This window comes from Oncorhynchus mykiss, chromosome 16 (assembly GCF_057628025.1).
Source record: "Oncorhynchus mykiss isolate SJ-2025 chromosome 16, ASM5762802v1, whole genome shotgun sequence".
NCBI classification, from domain to species: Eukaryota; Metazoa; Chordata; class Actinopteri; order Salmoniformes; family Salmonidae; genus Oncorhynchus; species Oncorhynchus mykiss.
In genome coordinates this window covers 46,529,479-46,543,336 of record NC_143037.1, presented here as the reverse complement: position 1 = coordinate 46,543,336, position 13,858 = coordinate 46,529,479, and the positions used below count along the sequence as shown (strand labels likewise).

Sequence of the window (13,858 nt, the reverse complement as noted above, 5' to 3'; positions counted from 1 at the left end):
GCCGTCCACCAGCTTGCTTAAGGGATTCCTGGACGGTCCTCCAGGTCTCCTTAGAGGGCTGCACCCACACCTCCACTGCAGGAGCCTCGGTCTGACTCTGATGCCACGGTGCCAGGACCATCTGGTAGCACAACACGCATTGAAACGGTGACATGTTCGTGGAGGAGTGGCGGAGTGAGTTCTGAGCCACCTCGGCCCATGGGATGTACCTCGCCCATTCTCCTGGCCGGTCCTGGCAATACGACCGCAGAAACCTACCCACCTCCTGGTTCACTCTCTCCACCTGCCCATTACTCTCGGGGTGATAACCCAAGGTCAGGCTGACCGAGACCCCCAGACACTCCATAAACGCCCTCCAAACTCAGTACGTGAACTGGGGACCCCGATCAGAAACTATGTCCTCAGGCACCCCGTAGTGCTGGAAGACGTGGGTAAATAGGGCCTCCGCAGTCTGTAGGGCCGTAGGGAGACCGGGCAATGGGAGGAGACGGCAGGACTTAGAAAACCGATCCACAACGACCAGGATCGTGGTGTTCCCCTGAGACGGGGGAAGATCGGTAAGAAAGTCCACCGACAGATGAGACCACGGCCGTTGTGGAACGGGGAGGGGCTGTAACTTCCCTCTAGGCAGGTGCCTAGGAGCCTTACTCTGAGCACACACCGAACAGGAAGAGACATGGAACCTCACGTTCTTAACTAAGGTGGGCCACCAGTACTTCCCCCTAAGACCCTGCACTGTCCTCGCCACACCAGGATGACCCGAAGAGGGTAGCGTGTGAGCCCACCGAATCAATTGATCACGGACACCAAGCGGTACGTACTTAAGACCTGTAGGACAATGTGGAGGCGCAGGTTCCAACCGTAAAGCCCGCTCGATGTCCGCGTCTACCTCCCATACCACCGGTGCCACCAGCCTTGAAGCTGGAAGGATGGGAGTAGGATCGATGGGCCGATCCTCGGTGTCATAGAGATGGGACAGCGCGTCGGCCTTCGTGTTGCACAAAAGCAGGCGGGCATCACCGGCTTAAATAGCCCCCCGAACAGGAAGAGGAGCCACCTTCGGTGGGAGTCGTGACAAAGGTTAGTAGAATCTTATTCAAAAGGATTCACAGCTGTAATGGCTGCTTCCACCAAGTATTAACTCTGGGGTGTGAAGACATACCTAATTAATACATTTTAATAACATTTTTTCAGGCAACAAATTGTGAAGAATGGGTAAGGGATGTGTAGACTTTCACTAGCAACTGTATGTAGGAGCATGCACATGTAATCCTGCCCCCATGAAGGTCATTAGATGTTATTTATATCGAATCTCTGTGCTACACCCAATTAGCACAGGCATACAGTGATACAAATATATAAATCCACATTCATCCCAAATGTTGAAGGGAAGTACACGACAGGCCTATGCATTGTACATTTAGCATCATTGTCACACATTGTTTGTAGATGTTGCATCCTTGTCACATCTTGTGTCTACCGGATTTCATTGCATTAGTTATTTGACCACAAATAATTTTTAGGAAACCAAGTCCCACATGCCCCTGCCTGTAACCCTGTAACTAAATATCAAATTGGCTATGACTGTTGAGTGTGGAAAACCAGCTGACGAAGCAGAGAGATTTTATGCTAATCCTGTACTCATTATGATTGCCCCAAAAAATGTGTAGGGTGCGTCCCAAATGGAACCCTATGCCTTATAGTGCACTACTTTTGACCAGGACACAATGGGCTCTGGTCAAAAGTAATGCACTATGTAGGGAATAGGGTGCCATTTGGGAAACAGATCTAGTGAGAGAGAAGAGAATGGTGGCTGCTGTGGGGCTGGATGAAGTGAGAGTAAGTTGGTGGATTTATGCACAACAGGCTCAATTGAATGGTTCTGAACTGAAGCCTGCTTTTCTCACTGCTGCATGCTGGCACTTACCATATTTCACCCTGAATAATTGAATGCTCTACATCTTTATTGCTTCTCTGCACTTCTCCATTGCATCATTGTTCATTGTCCTTTATCAATCAATCAATCAAATTTATTTTATATAGCCCTTCGTACATCAGCTGATATCTCAAAGTGCTGTACAGAAACCCAGCCTAAAACCCCAAACAGCAAGCAATGCAGGTGAAGAAGCACGGTGGCTAGGAAAAACTCCCTAGAAAGGCCAAAACCTAGGAAGAAACCTAGAGAGGAACCAGGCTATGTGGGGTGGCCAGTCCTCTTCTGGCTGTGCCGGGTGGAGATTATAACAAAACATGGTCAAGATGTTCAAATGTTCATAAATGACCAGCATGGTCGAATAATAATAAGGCAGAATAGTTGAAACTGGAGCAGCAGCACAGTCAGGTGGACTGGGGACAGCAAGGAGTCATCATGTCAGGTATTCCTGGGGCATGGTCCTAGGGCTCAGGTCCTCCGAGAGAGAGAAAGAAAGAGAGAATTAGAGAGAGCATATGTGGGATGGCCAGTCCTCTTCTGGCTGTGCCGGGTGGAGATTATAACAGAACATGGCCAAGATGTTCAAATGTTCATAAATGATCAGCATGGTCGAATAATAATAAGGCAGAACAGTTGAAACTGGAGCAGCAGCACAGCCAGGTGGACTGGGGACAGCAAGGAGTCATCATGTCAGGTAGTCCTGGGGCATGGTCCTAGGGCTCAGGTCCTCCGAGAGAGAGAAAGAGAGAAGGAGAGAATTAGAGAACGCACACTTAGATTCACACAGGACACCGAATAGGACAGGAGAAGTACTCCAGATATAACAAACTGACCCTAGCCCCCCGACACATAAACTACTGCAGCATAAATACTGGAGGCTGAGACAGGAGGGGTCAGGAGACACTGTGGCCCACTCCGAGGACACCCCCGGACAGGGCCAAACAGGAAGGATATAACCCCACCCACTTTGCCAAAGCACAGCCCCCACACCACTAGAGGGATATCTTCAACCACCAACTTACCATCCTGAGACAAGGCTGAGTATAGCCCACAAAGACCTCCGCCACGGCACAACTTAAGGGGGGGGGCCAACCCAGACAGGATGACCACATCAGTGACTCAACCCACTCAGGTGACGCACCTCCTCCAGGGACGGCATGAGAGAGCCCCAGTAAAGCCAGTGACTCAGCCCCTGTAATAGGGTTAGAGGCAGAGAATCCCAGTGGAAAGAGGGGAACCGGCCAGGCAGAGACAGCAAGGGTGGTTCGTTGCTCCAGAGCCTTTCCGTTCACCCTCCCACTCCTGGGCCAGACTACACTCAATCATATGACCCACTGAAGAGATGAGTCTTCAGTAGAGACTTAAAGGTTGAGACCGAGTTTGCGTCTCTGACATGGGTAGGCAGACCGTTCCATAAAAATGGAGCTCTATAGGAGAAAGCCCTGCCTCCAGCTGTTTGCTTAAAAATTCTAGGGACAATTAGGAGGCCTGCGTCTTGTGACCGTAGCGTACGTGTAGGTATGTACGGCAGGACCAAATCAGAGAGATAGATAGGAGCAAGCCCATGTAATGCTTTGTAGGTTAGCAGTAAAACCTTGAAATCAGCCCTTGCTTTGACAGGAAGCCAGTGTAGAGAGGCTAGCACTGGAGTAATATGATCAAATTTTTTGGTTCTAGTCAGGATTCTAGCAGCCGTATTTAGCACTAACTGAAGTTTATTTAGTGCTTTATCCGGGTAGCCGGAAAGTAGAGCATTGCAGTAGTCTAACCTGGAAGTGACAAAAGCATGGATTAATTTTTCTGCATCATTTTTGGACAGAAAGTTCCTGATTTTTGCAATGTTACGTAGATGGAAAAAAGCTGTCCTTGAAATGGTCTTGATATGTTCTTCAAAAGAGAGATCAGGGTCCAGAGTAACGCCGAGGTCCTTCACAGTTTTATTTGAGACGACTGTACAACCATTAAGATTAATTGTCAGATTTATGAACGAGATCAAGTTGTGATGTGTCCCAGTTTGATATCAAGTCTTTTTGTATTATCTTCTTTGGTTTGTTCAGCAAATTGCAATGGGCTCCCCTACCCATTTATATAGGCCAACATCTTTACATGAGAAAGAGGAAACAGAAAACATTGGCAAAATCACTTGAAATCACTGGCCACTTTAATAATGGAACACTAGTCACTTTTTAATAATGTTTACATATTTTGCATTACTCATCTCATATGTATATACTGTATTATATTCTACTGTATTTTAGTCTATGCTGCCCTACCAAGCAAAAACGCAGTAACTGCTCATAGTGTGGAACTGAGAAAAATGGCTTTTATTTACCTTGGTTTCACAGTAACTTGATGCAGTTACTGCTAACATGACCCCCATTTTCTCCAAAACACAATACAATAGAGGCAGGATACTTGTCCACATGATTAAGCAGTAATTTAATCTGCTTAATCCACATGATTAAGCAGTAATGTAGCAAAATTGACATTAACTCATCTTCGACCAAATGTGCAGTTACTGCCTTTTTGATTGGTAAGGCAGAATGCCGATCTGACATTGCTCGTCCAAATATTTATATAGTCTTAATTCCATTCCTTTAGATGTGTGCGTATTGTGTGTATGGTTGTGGAATTGTTATGACTTTTTAGATATTATTGCACTTGTTGGAGCTAGAAACACAAGCATTTTGCTACACCCGCAATAACATCTGCTAAACATGTGTACAGTATGTGATCAATAAAATGTTATTTGATTTGAAAGTGCAGTGATGTTCACAAAATTCCTTAAACTCCCACCTTGTTTCCTGTAGCTGCATGTACTAATGTCTCTCACACAATAAAATGCACATTTCTGTATGTTGTAAAAACGCTACATGGTCGCTGCCCATATCATTGCGTAATGCAGAAGTCAGGAGCAATTGCTTGCATGTGCGTTACCACTCCACTATGTGTCCCTGTCATGGCTTTTGAGCCTTCAGTACAGATAACAACACATCTTGACCACCAGTCCATTTCATGTCACAAAGCTGTCTAGTACTTAAAAAAAAAATAATCCTCTCACGTTGTAATGGTTTCCTGTGGTTTGCAGAAGAGGATGTTTCCCTTAATTGACCCCACATAAACGTAACGGACATATACCACGAGCTGTGCCAGGCCCAACACTTATGTTGACTCATCCAGCTGTAAGGCATATAATTTAATTGTTTCAAAACATCTCCTACCATGTCACTGATGCGTCGTGAAACAGTGTTGTTTGATGAAGGAATTGTCTGTATAGTATTTTTTTGGGGGGGGAATTAAGTCCTCCACAATAGTATGGGCCTTGCCTGGCCTGGCCTAGCTACTCGGTAGCTCACCATATATGACGCTTCTAGCCACTTATTAGTGGTATCTGTTGCTTTTATACATTTGTTACTACTCGAAACTCGTCTTTATTCTTTATTCGCTCAAAAAACTCATGTGGCTTATTTTTCAAATGGTCATGTTTCGTTTGTAAATGTCTGCGCATGAGTGAAAGTTTCCCGCGAGAGAGTAAGTAGCGGTTAATGTGATTGGATGAGTATTATTTGACTAGGCTACCTGTATTTGACATTGTGTCGTTATTTCGCAAAACACTAACGTTAGATGGTTTCATTTTATTTTTGGCAGACGAGGAAAAAAACTCACCCAAATGTATAGCCCCGTTAGAAAATATAAATGTACTGTTTGAAAATGTGAAGATTTTATTTTTTTAATGTAAAAAAACCTTTTTGTGAATCACATTTTTGTGAAGATATGTTTCATTTGGGCTACACAATATTATTTGTCATGAAATCAATGGTTCTTATTGACCATTCTAACATTGATAACCGCTCTAAACGTGATATAATCTAATGTTTTATCACAGGCCCCATAAACATAGATAAAAACGAATCTGTGCTGTGCTTTTCAATTGATAAATGATTGAACACTGCTCCCTGCTGGTCAAATGGCCACATTGAACTGCCTTTATTTTGAATTGAAAAAGGATGGAACCCCCCAAGGATCAGATATCAAGGATCAGCATGTCCCGTGCGAAAAAGGCAGGTTGATGTTTCCAGGGTTAGAGTAGTGCAGAGGCAGTGAAGAAAGTAGAGGAAGATGGGTCAAGGGGGAGGGATCCTGAGATGAGTGGTGTGAGTAGGAGATCTGTACCAGTACAGAGGGATAAACCAACAAGTGATATATGTTTCAGTAAGATTGGATTTTTGGCATTTATAGCAATGGTTATTAACTGTAATGCAGAGATGGAATGTAAGTCGCAGAAAATAGAGGTTGTGGTGGCAGCTGCAGAGAGGCATTTGGGTGTGCAAGACTTGACATCAGAAGAGGCACAGGATGTGTTAAGTGGTGGTCCCATCCTTTCAGGTTGTTGGCCTGAAGTAGGACTAAATAGATTTAAATAGTGGAGTATGGTATTTATTATTATTTCGAATTTTTATTGTGAGTGTAGTGTTAGATGGTAAGGTATTTGTTGTGTATGTATATATATATATATATATATATATATATAAACACACACACACACACAACAAATATATATATAAAAGCATTGTATAAGGGAGTTATACTCCAGTATAGTAGGTGGCAGTAATGCAACATTTATTGGATGCCAACCGCCGTTAAACCTCATCGAAGAAGAAGTAGAACACAAAATAAAAAATAAAATAAAAATATTACTATGTAAGGAAGTGGAGGGTGAGCCCAAACTAGCAATTCGATGTGGCTTTATTTAGCTAATCTTGGAATTAAATCAATAGTTTTTAAATATAAAAGTAGCCAGTCTATTAAAATTAGCTTGATGAGAAATATGTGTTTACAACTAGCTAGCTTAACTACGTCAGTGCAGGGCTAAATTACAGAGCCGGGACCTAACTAGTTATGTTAGGTAACATTAACTACAGTAGCTAACTAATTAGGTAGCTAGAGTAATGTCAACAAACCTGTTTAGTCAATCGATTTTGTATAATTGCATGATACCAAATGTTGAATTTTGGCGACAACGTTATCATTAGTATTTGAAATGGTCACTCGCCTCCAGAAAGTCACTCATCAACCCAAGTTGATTTTGACTAGCCCAAAAGAGAGAACTCCAGGGTTAGCTAATAATAGCTAGGTGGCAGTCAAATCTCTGTAAGAATGGGTTTTTAGGCTGACAAAAATAATACTGTAATTCCATGGCATTCATACATTCCATAAGGTCCAACTAACACATTGAATCACATGACCATAGCCTTATAGACTGTCAATGGCAGGGCAACAGTTGTCATCTGATTTATGGCCCAGATGTGGATCCATACACCTTGCTCTTGTGTTCTTTGACATACTCTTTGTTGTTTAAAATCAAACAGAAGATCACAGGATGGATACTAGTGGGAAACCCTCCACAGCCCAATTTCTGCTATTAGCCACCAGCTCAGCACTTACTGCAGTCTTCTACTCTGTGTACTGGAGGAGGACAACAACAGTAGCAAGATTAAAGGTAATTACATTGCAGCCTTGCCTCATCTATCTTATCTACCCTTATCTCTTTAAATCTGTTAGTAGCATGTTTAGTAGTTAGGCTAAACATTGGCAAGCGACACATTGAAGGTGGTTTAAAATATTTTGTTTGCAACTTATCAGAGCACACCACTGGGCCCAGAAATCCAATGTAACGTTATCAATAGTTCAGACAGTGTTTTTATAACATTGCAGTTGACCAGGAAACGATTTAACTTAATCACAGTGACTATAACTGCATTGACAATGAACATTTGAGGTTTTTGATTGTTATTCAATATCATTTATGTTTTACAGGGAGCCAAGAAAGTGTCTATTGATCAGGATATGAAGAACATCCTGACAGAAGCACCAGGAAAATGTGTCCCGTACGCTGTTATTGAAGGTGTTGTGAGATCTGTGAAAGAAACCTTGAACAGCCAGTTTGTGGACAACTGCAAAGGGGTCATCGAGAGGTTAACTCTAAAGGAGAAGAAGATGGTGTGGAATCGCACCACTCATCTCTGGTAAGTGCTAAAGTACACTAAAGTGTTATAATATTTTGCACCCTCTCTTACTGTTAGGAGGCTCAATTTGTGTGGATTTATTTTTTTGTGTGTGGAGACACTTTCACACACTGACAATGGCCTAGTAATGGCTAACTTTTGTTCTGCTTATGATACCTCCTAGAATGAATCAATAAATATGGTACCTTTTTTAAAAGTATTTAAAAAAAATAAAAACAAACAAACTTGATGATGAAAAACATACTCTATACTGCATCTTTTTGTGGATACACATCTCTGTAGGTATCTAATATTTTATACCTGTCAGGAACGAGAGTGAAAAGGTCATCCACCAGCGTACCAACACGGTGCCCTTTGACCTGGTGTCCCACGACGAGGCTGTGGCAGCCACCATTCGGGTCATCCGTCCCCTGGACTCCTCGGAGCTGGACCTGGAGACCACCTATGAGAACTTTCACCCCACTGCCCAGTCCCTGACCAACGTCATCGGCCACTTCATCAGCGGGGAGCGCCCTAAAGGTGTGGTCCTGTGTGGCTCAGTTGGTAGAGCATGGTCTTTGCAACACCAGGGTTGTGGGTTCAATTCCCGCTGGGGCCACCCATACAGGGAAAATTCCACTCACTACTGAGTGATTACTTACTTAACTATTTCAATAAATGTAATCCATGGAATGGTCCTTGGGAAGAAGGGTGTTTGATATATATTTGACATTTGTATCTAAAAGCATAATTTTGAAATAATTAATCAAAGCAAAGTTAATATATGTATGCCATTTTAGACCCAGGCCTCCTTCAGGACTCCATAATGTTTAATCTGTAGGTGCTACAAAGCAAAAAATGGGTCATGAAGCTTTACTACAGAGCAAGCAGTATCTCGATTTCATTTAATTGAAAATGTACCATTTTTGATTAGGCAAAAGTTTCAATATATTGATGAACATTACACACCCTACAGGCATATCTAAGTTCCAGATTGGAATCGCTGCAGCTTTTAGAGTTATGATCAGTGGTGTAGTGGAGGGTGAACACACTTTTTCAATATTAGTTTCGATATTCAAATAGGCTGGATAACCATTTGATTAGATGTTCAGGAGTCTTATGGCTTGGGGGTAGAGGCTGTTTAAGAGCCTCTTTGACCTAGACTTGGCGCTCTGGTACCGCTTGTCGTTCGGTAGCAAAGAGAACAGTCTATTACTAGGTTGGCAGGAGTCTTTGACAATTTTTAGGGTCTTCCCCTGACACCGCCTGATATAGAGGTTCTAGATGGCAGGAAACTTGGCCCCAGTGATGTACTGGGCCGTACGCACTACCCTCTGTAGTGCTTTGTGGTCGGAGGCCGAGCAGTTGCCATACTAGGCAGTGATGCAACCATGCTCTTGATGGTGCAGCTGTAGAACCGTTTGAGTATCTGAAAACCCATGCCAAATCTCCTGAGGGGGAATAGGTTTTGTCATGCCCTCTTCACAACTGTCTTGGTGTGCTTGGACCATGTTAGTTTGTTGGTGATGTGGACACCAAGGAACTTGAAGCTCTCAACCTGCTACACTACAGCCCCGTCAATGAGAATGGGGGCGTGCTCGGTCCTCTTTTTTCCTGTAGTCCACTATCATCTCCTTTGTCTTGATCACATTGTGGGAGATGTTTTTGTCTTGGCACCACACGGTCAGGTCTCTGACCTCCCTATAGGCTATCTCATCGTTGTCGTTGATCAGGCCTACCACTGTTGTCATCTGCATTTTTTTCTTTTTTTTTAACTAGGCAAGAACAAATTCTTATTTACAATGATGGCCTAGGAACAGTGGGTTAACTGCCTTGTTCAGGGGCAGAATGACAGATTTTTTACTTGTCAGCTCAGGGACTTGATCGACGGGGCGGCCTGTCAGGAGGTTCAGGATCCAGTTGCAGAGGGAGGTGTTTAGTCCCAGGGTCCTTAGCTTAGTGATGATCTTTGAGGGTACTATGATGTTGAACGCTGAGCTGTAGTCAATGAATAGAATTCTCACATAGCTGTTCCATTTGTCCAGGTGGGAAAGGGCAGTGTGGAGTGCAATTGAGATTGCATCATCTGTGTATCTGATGGGGTGGTATGCAAATTGAAGTGGGTCTAGAGTTTCTGGGATAATGGTGTTTATGTGAGCCATGACCAGCCTTTCAAAGCACTTCATGGCTATAGACGTGAGTGCTACGGTTCGGTAGTCGGAGACCAGGGAGGTTTTCCAATGCTTCGCAAAGGGCACCTACTGGTAGATGGGTAACAATATAAAATGCAGACATCGAATAGCCCTTTGAGCATGGTGAAGTTATACACTTTGCATGGTGTATCAATACACCCAGTCACTAAAAAGTTACAGGCGTCCTTCCTAACTCAGTTGCCAGAGAGGAAGGAAACTACTCAGGGAATTCACCATGAGGCCAATGGTGACTTTAAAACAGTTATAGCGTTTAATGGTTGTAATATGAGAACTGAGGATGGATCAACAACATTGTACTTACTCCATAATACTAACCTAATTGACAGAGTGAAAAGAAGGAAGCCTGTACAGAATTTAAATATTCCAAAACATGTATCCTGTTTGCAACAAGGCACTAAAGTAATACTGCAAAAAATGTGGCGAAACAATTAACTTTCTGTCCTGAATACAATGTTATGTTTGGGGCAAATCCAGTTCAACACATTTCTGAGTACCAGGGCATAAAATGTACTTTTTGGTCTACGAACCGCTGTGGCAGGTAGATTTAAAAATCTACCAGCCACTCAGATTTTTTACCAATCAAAATATTTTTGAAACCACTAAAATTACACCAACAAAACACACAAAAAACCAGATGAGCATGCTTTGTAATGTTTTTAAAACAATACATGTATTACTAGTAAGTAACTAATGTGGTATATTGAATAATACAAACAGTATTTTAACCAAAATATCACACGAGACAAAAATGTTCACCTGCCCCCTTTAAGGGCGGAAGGTTACCTTGGTAGCGAGAGTCGAGTCATGTTTGTGCCTGTGATATTGAGTCTGACTAGTAGAAGTGGTTTTCTCTTCCCTAGCAGTTGAAACGCAAACGTATAAAACAACCTCGCTTGTGAACAAAACAATGTAAATAGCCAAGAAACGCAAGGATAGTCTCACTTTAGTAGACTTTTTATTTCAAGTGAATTAGAGCATATTTTATGTCTGTGTGCACAGCACTTCTAAAAAGGTGTCTTTCAATCAGCTCTTCAGGTGCGTACAGCCCCCAGCCAGGCAGTGTTTGCAGTGCGAGGTGGAATAGGCTACAGTATATAGGATTCGTAGTTCTTTGACTTTGTGCGATTAATTTACCAGCTATGAAGCAAAACGGTGAAAGTACTATGAAAACAGCTACTGTTGCATTTATTTTACTATAAATGTGATCATACTTTACTATTTTTATTCACAAGTGAAATGCCTGCACTGTAGAGCCCTGACAACCCGCCAACGTGGCTGGTGAAATAGACATCTTTACCCGCCTGTCTGCTTTCCACTAGACACTGGGAGATGAATTTACCTTTCAGCAGGAAAATAACTTAAAACACAAGGCCAAATCTACACTGGAGTTGTTTACCAAGAAGACAGTGAATGTTCCTGAGTGGCCAAGTTACAGTCTAGCAATGATCAATAACCAATTTGAGCATGAAGAAGTTTAAAAAAGATTAATGGGCAAATATTGCACAATCCAGGTGTGGAAAGCGCATACACTTACCCAGAAAGTATTGACTCAGGGGTGTGAATACTTATGTAAATTAGATATTTCTGTATTTAATTTTCAATAAATAACCCAACAATTTCAAAAAACATGTTTTCACTGTCATTATGGGGTATTGTGTGTAGATGGGTGAGGGAAAACATTTTTTTAATCCATTTTGAATTCTGCCTGTAACACAACAAAATGTGGAATAAGTCAAGGGGTATGAATAAGGGATTTATTATTTTAGATCATTCAGAGTCTGTCACTGTTTGTCATAAGTTTTGAACAGGGCGCCTTTCCTTCGCCGGTTGGGCCGTTTGGGATTTTTTTTTGTGCCAAATTGGAGTATTCCCATTTCTCCAGGCACCACTACACCACTGGTTGTGATCCAATTAGATAAAATGACCGAATGGGAAACTGTATTCAAAATGGTTGCTCTCTGCTGGTGGTTTGCAGGATGTGCAATGTTACAAGTAAGTAAAATGAGGCCTGTGATTGGTTACATTGCCTACTATGCCAATTTCTCTGGACCATAACTTTTAACATAGCAGAAATCCCTGGGTAAGGCCAAAATGTCAAATGTGCCAACTTTATGCTTTTAGATACAAACGTCATGTGTCAACAATTCTTCCTCCAAAGGACTATTCTATGGATTATTTTGTGAAAATCTCCAAAATCATGGTCTTTTTTTGTCCTGGTTTCGTGAGGAATCAGTCATTTGAATAATGTAATGTACTTTGTGATTGATATACTTTTATCCAATAAATCAATCAATAAAATTCTATCATAAATGGTATGTTATTATTATCTTAGGTATCCACGAGATGGAGGAAATGTTACGTCTGGGGGAGAGTGTAACCGGGGTCGGGGAGCTGGTGCTGGACAACAACCTGGTGAAGCTCCAGCCTCCCAAGCAGGGCCTGAGGTACTTCCTCAGCCGACTGGACTATGACTCCCTGGTGGAGAAGCAGCAGAGCACAGTCAGGTTCTGGAGGATCCTGACTATGATGTTTGGTGTAGTTGCTTCCACAACGCTCTTCTTCATCCTGTGGAAGCAGTGGGCTTACCATACACAGAGGAGGAAGAAGAAGAATGTTCTGGAGGAATTCAAGGAGCAGCAGAGGAAGCGGTTAAGGGAGCTGAATGTGGAGGAGGCCAGTGTTTCCCCTAGTGCCTGTACAGTGTGTTTGAGCCAGGAGCGTTCCTGTGTGTTCCTGGAGTGTGGGCATGTCTGTGCTTGTGACCGGTGCTACCAGGCACTGCCAAAGCCAAAGAAGTGCCCTATCTGCAGGGCGACGATAGAGAGGGTAGTGCCTCTTTATAACAGCTAATGGACAATGCCATTTGGATGGCCATTGTAAATGGACTGATCTAATGTCACTGAAAAAAGGATTGTCGGCTTATTTTTCTGTTTTCTTTGCTTTGCTTTTAATTGAAAGATCAAGCTGACTTGTAGCTTGATTTGAGTTATGTCAGTTGAAATGAAAACATGTCATATCCAGGATCCTTCTTAGTTGTAGAATCAACTCAGAACTTGAATGTTTTCACCTCAATGTTTCTCCAAAGCACACATCAAAGCGATTTTGAGTAAATAAAGACAAACAAAATAAATATATCCTCAACCTATTTTACAAATCTGTTGGCCCTATACTATCCACACACATTTATGTAAATGTTTATGGCTGCCAGGAGAGGGTGATGTCTGCCTTGCATACCTTTTCAACAGGGAAGAAAGAGTACATCGTATTTTATGATTTAGATAAACCATTGCATTTGCTCTAAGCAGAAAAGGCACAGAAATCATGTACAAAATAAAGGTATTTGCAAATTAAAAACATTCGATAAAGTATCAAGTTTTTTAAGTGACAATCAGTAAGTTATCATAAAAGAAGGAGCAATTCACAATGGTGTTAATAACTTATTCATGAAGTGTTGACTGTTACGGGATGTCCATTGAACCGAGAAAGTAAAGAATAAATACAATATCACGAGCGTGTCGTGACGAGGCAAGTGAATGCACCAGGAAAAAGCTACCTCAGTCGGTGACGGATCTTCTGCCAATTCTGCTAGGGATTGTTTTGCATCGCTCTCCTACACTATTTGCATTTCTCTCCATCAGTCTTTTATTCTGTAAATGACTATTCCATCGATAAAATACTCATTTATTTGTAAAGAGGACGGAACATTT

The 13,858-nt window shown here is 42.3% G+C and overlaps 1 protein-coding gene across 2 annotated transcripts; it reads left to right on the top strand.

Annotated features, from left to right (window-relative positions):
• The first annotated feature begins 6,546 nt into the window (after window positions 1-6,546).
• On the top strand, window positions 6,547-13,505 carry LOC110492076 (mitochondrial ubiquitin ligase activator of NFKB 1). 2 transcript variants are annotated; one of them, XM_090202914.1, is made up of 5 exons: window positions 6,547-6,634; window positions 7,303-7,433; window positions 7,751-7,959; window positions 8,267-8,478; window positions 12,484-13,505. In XM_090202914.1, exons 2-5 carry the CDS (start codon window positions 7,314-7,316, stop codon window positions 12,999-13,001), a joined length of 1,059 nt encoding a protein of 352 aa, XP_090059040.1. In that variant the 5' UTR covers window positions 6,547-6,634; window positions 7,303-7,313; the 3' UTR covers window positions 13,002-13,505. The 2 variants fall into 2 exon arrangements, with proteins under 2 accessions (XP_090059040.1, XP_090059039.1); XM_090202913.1 differs by having other exon boundaries at window positions 6,558-6,649.
• The last annotated feature ends 353 nt before the right edge of the window (window positions 13,506-13,858 follow it).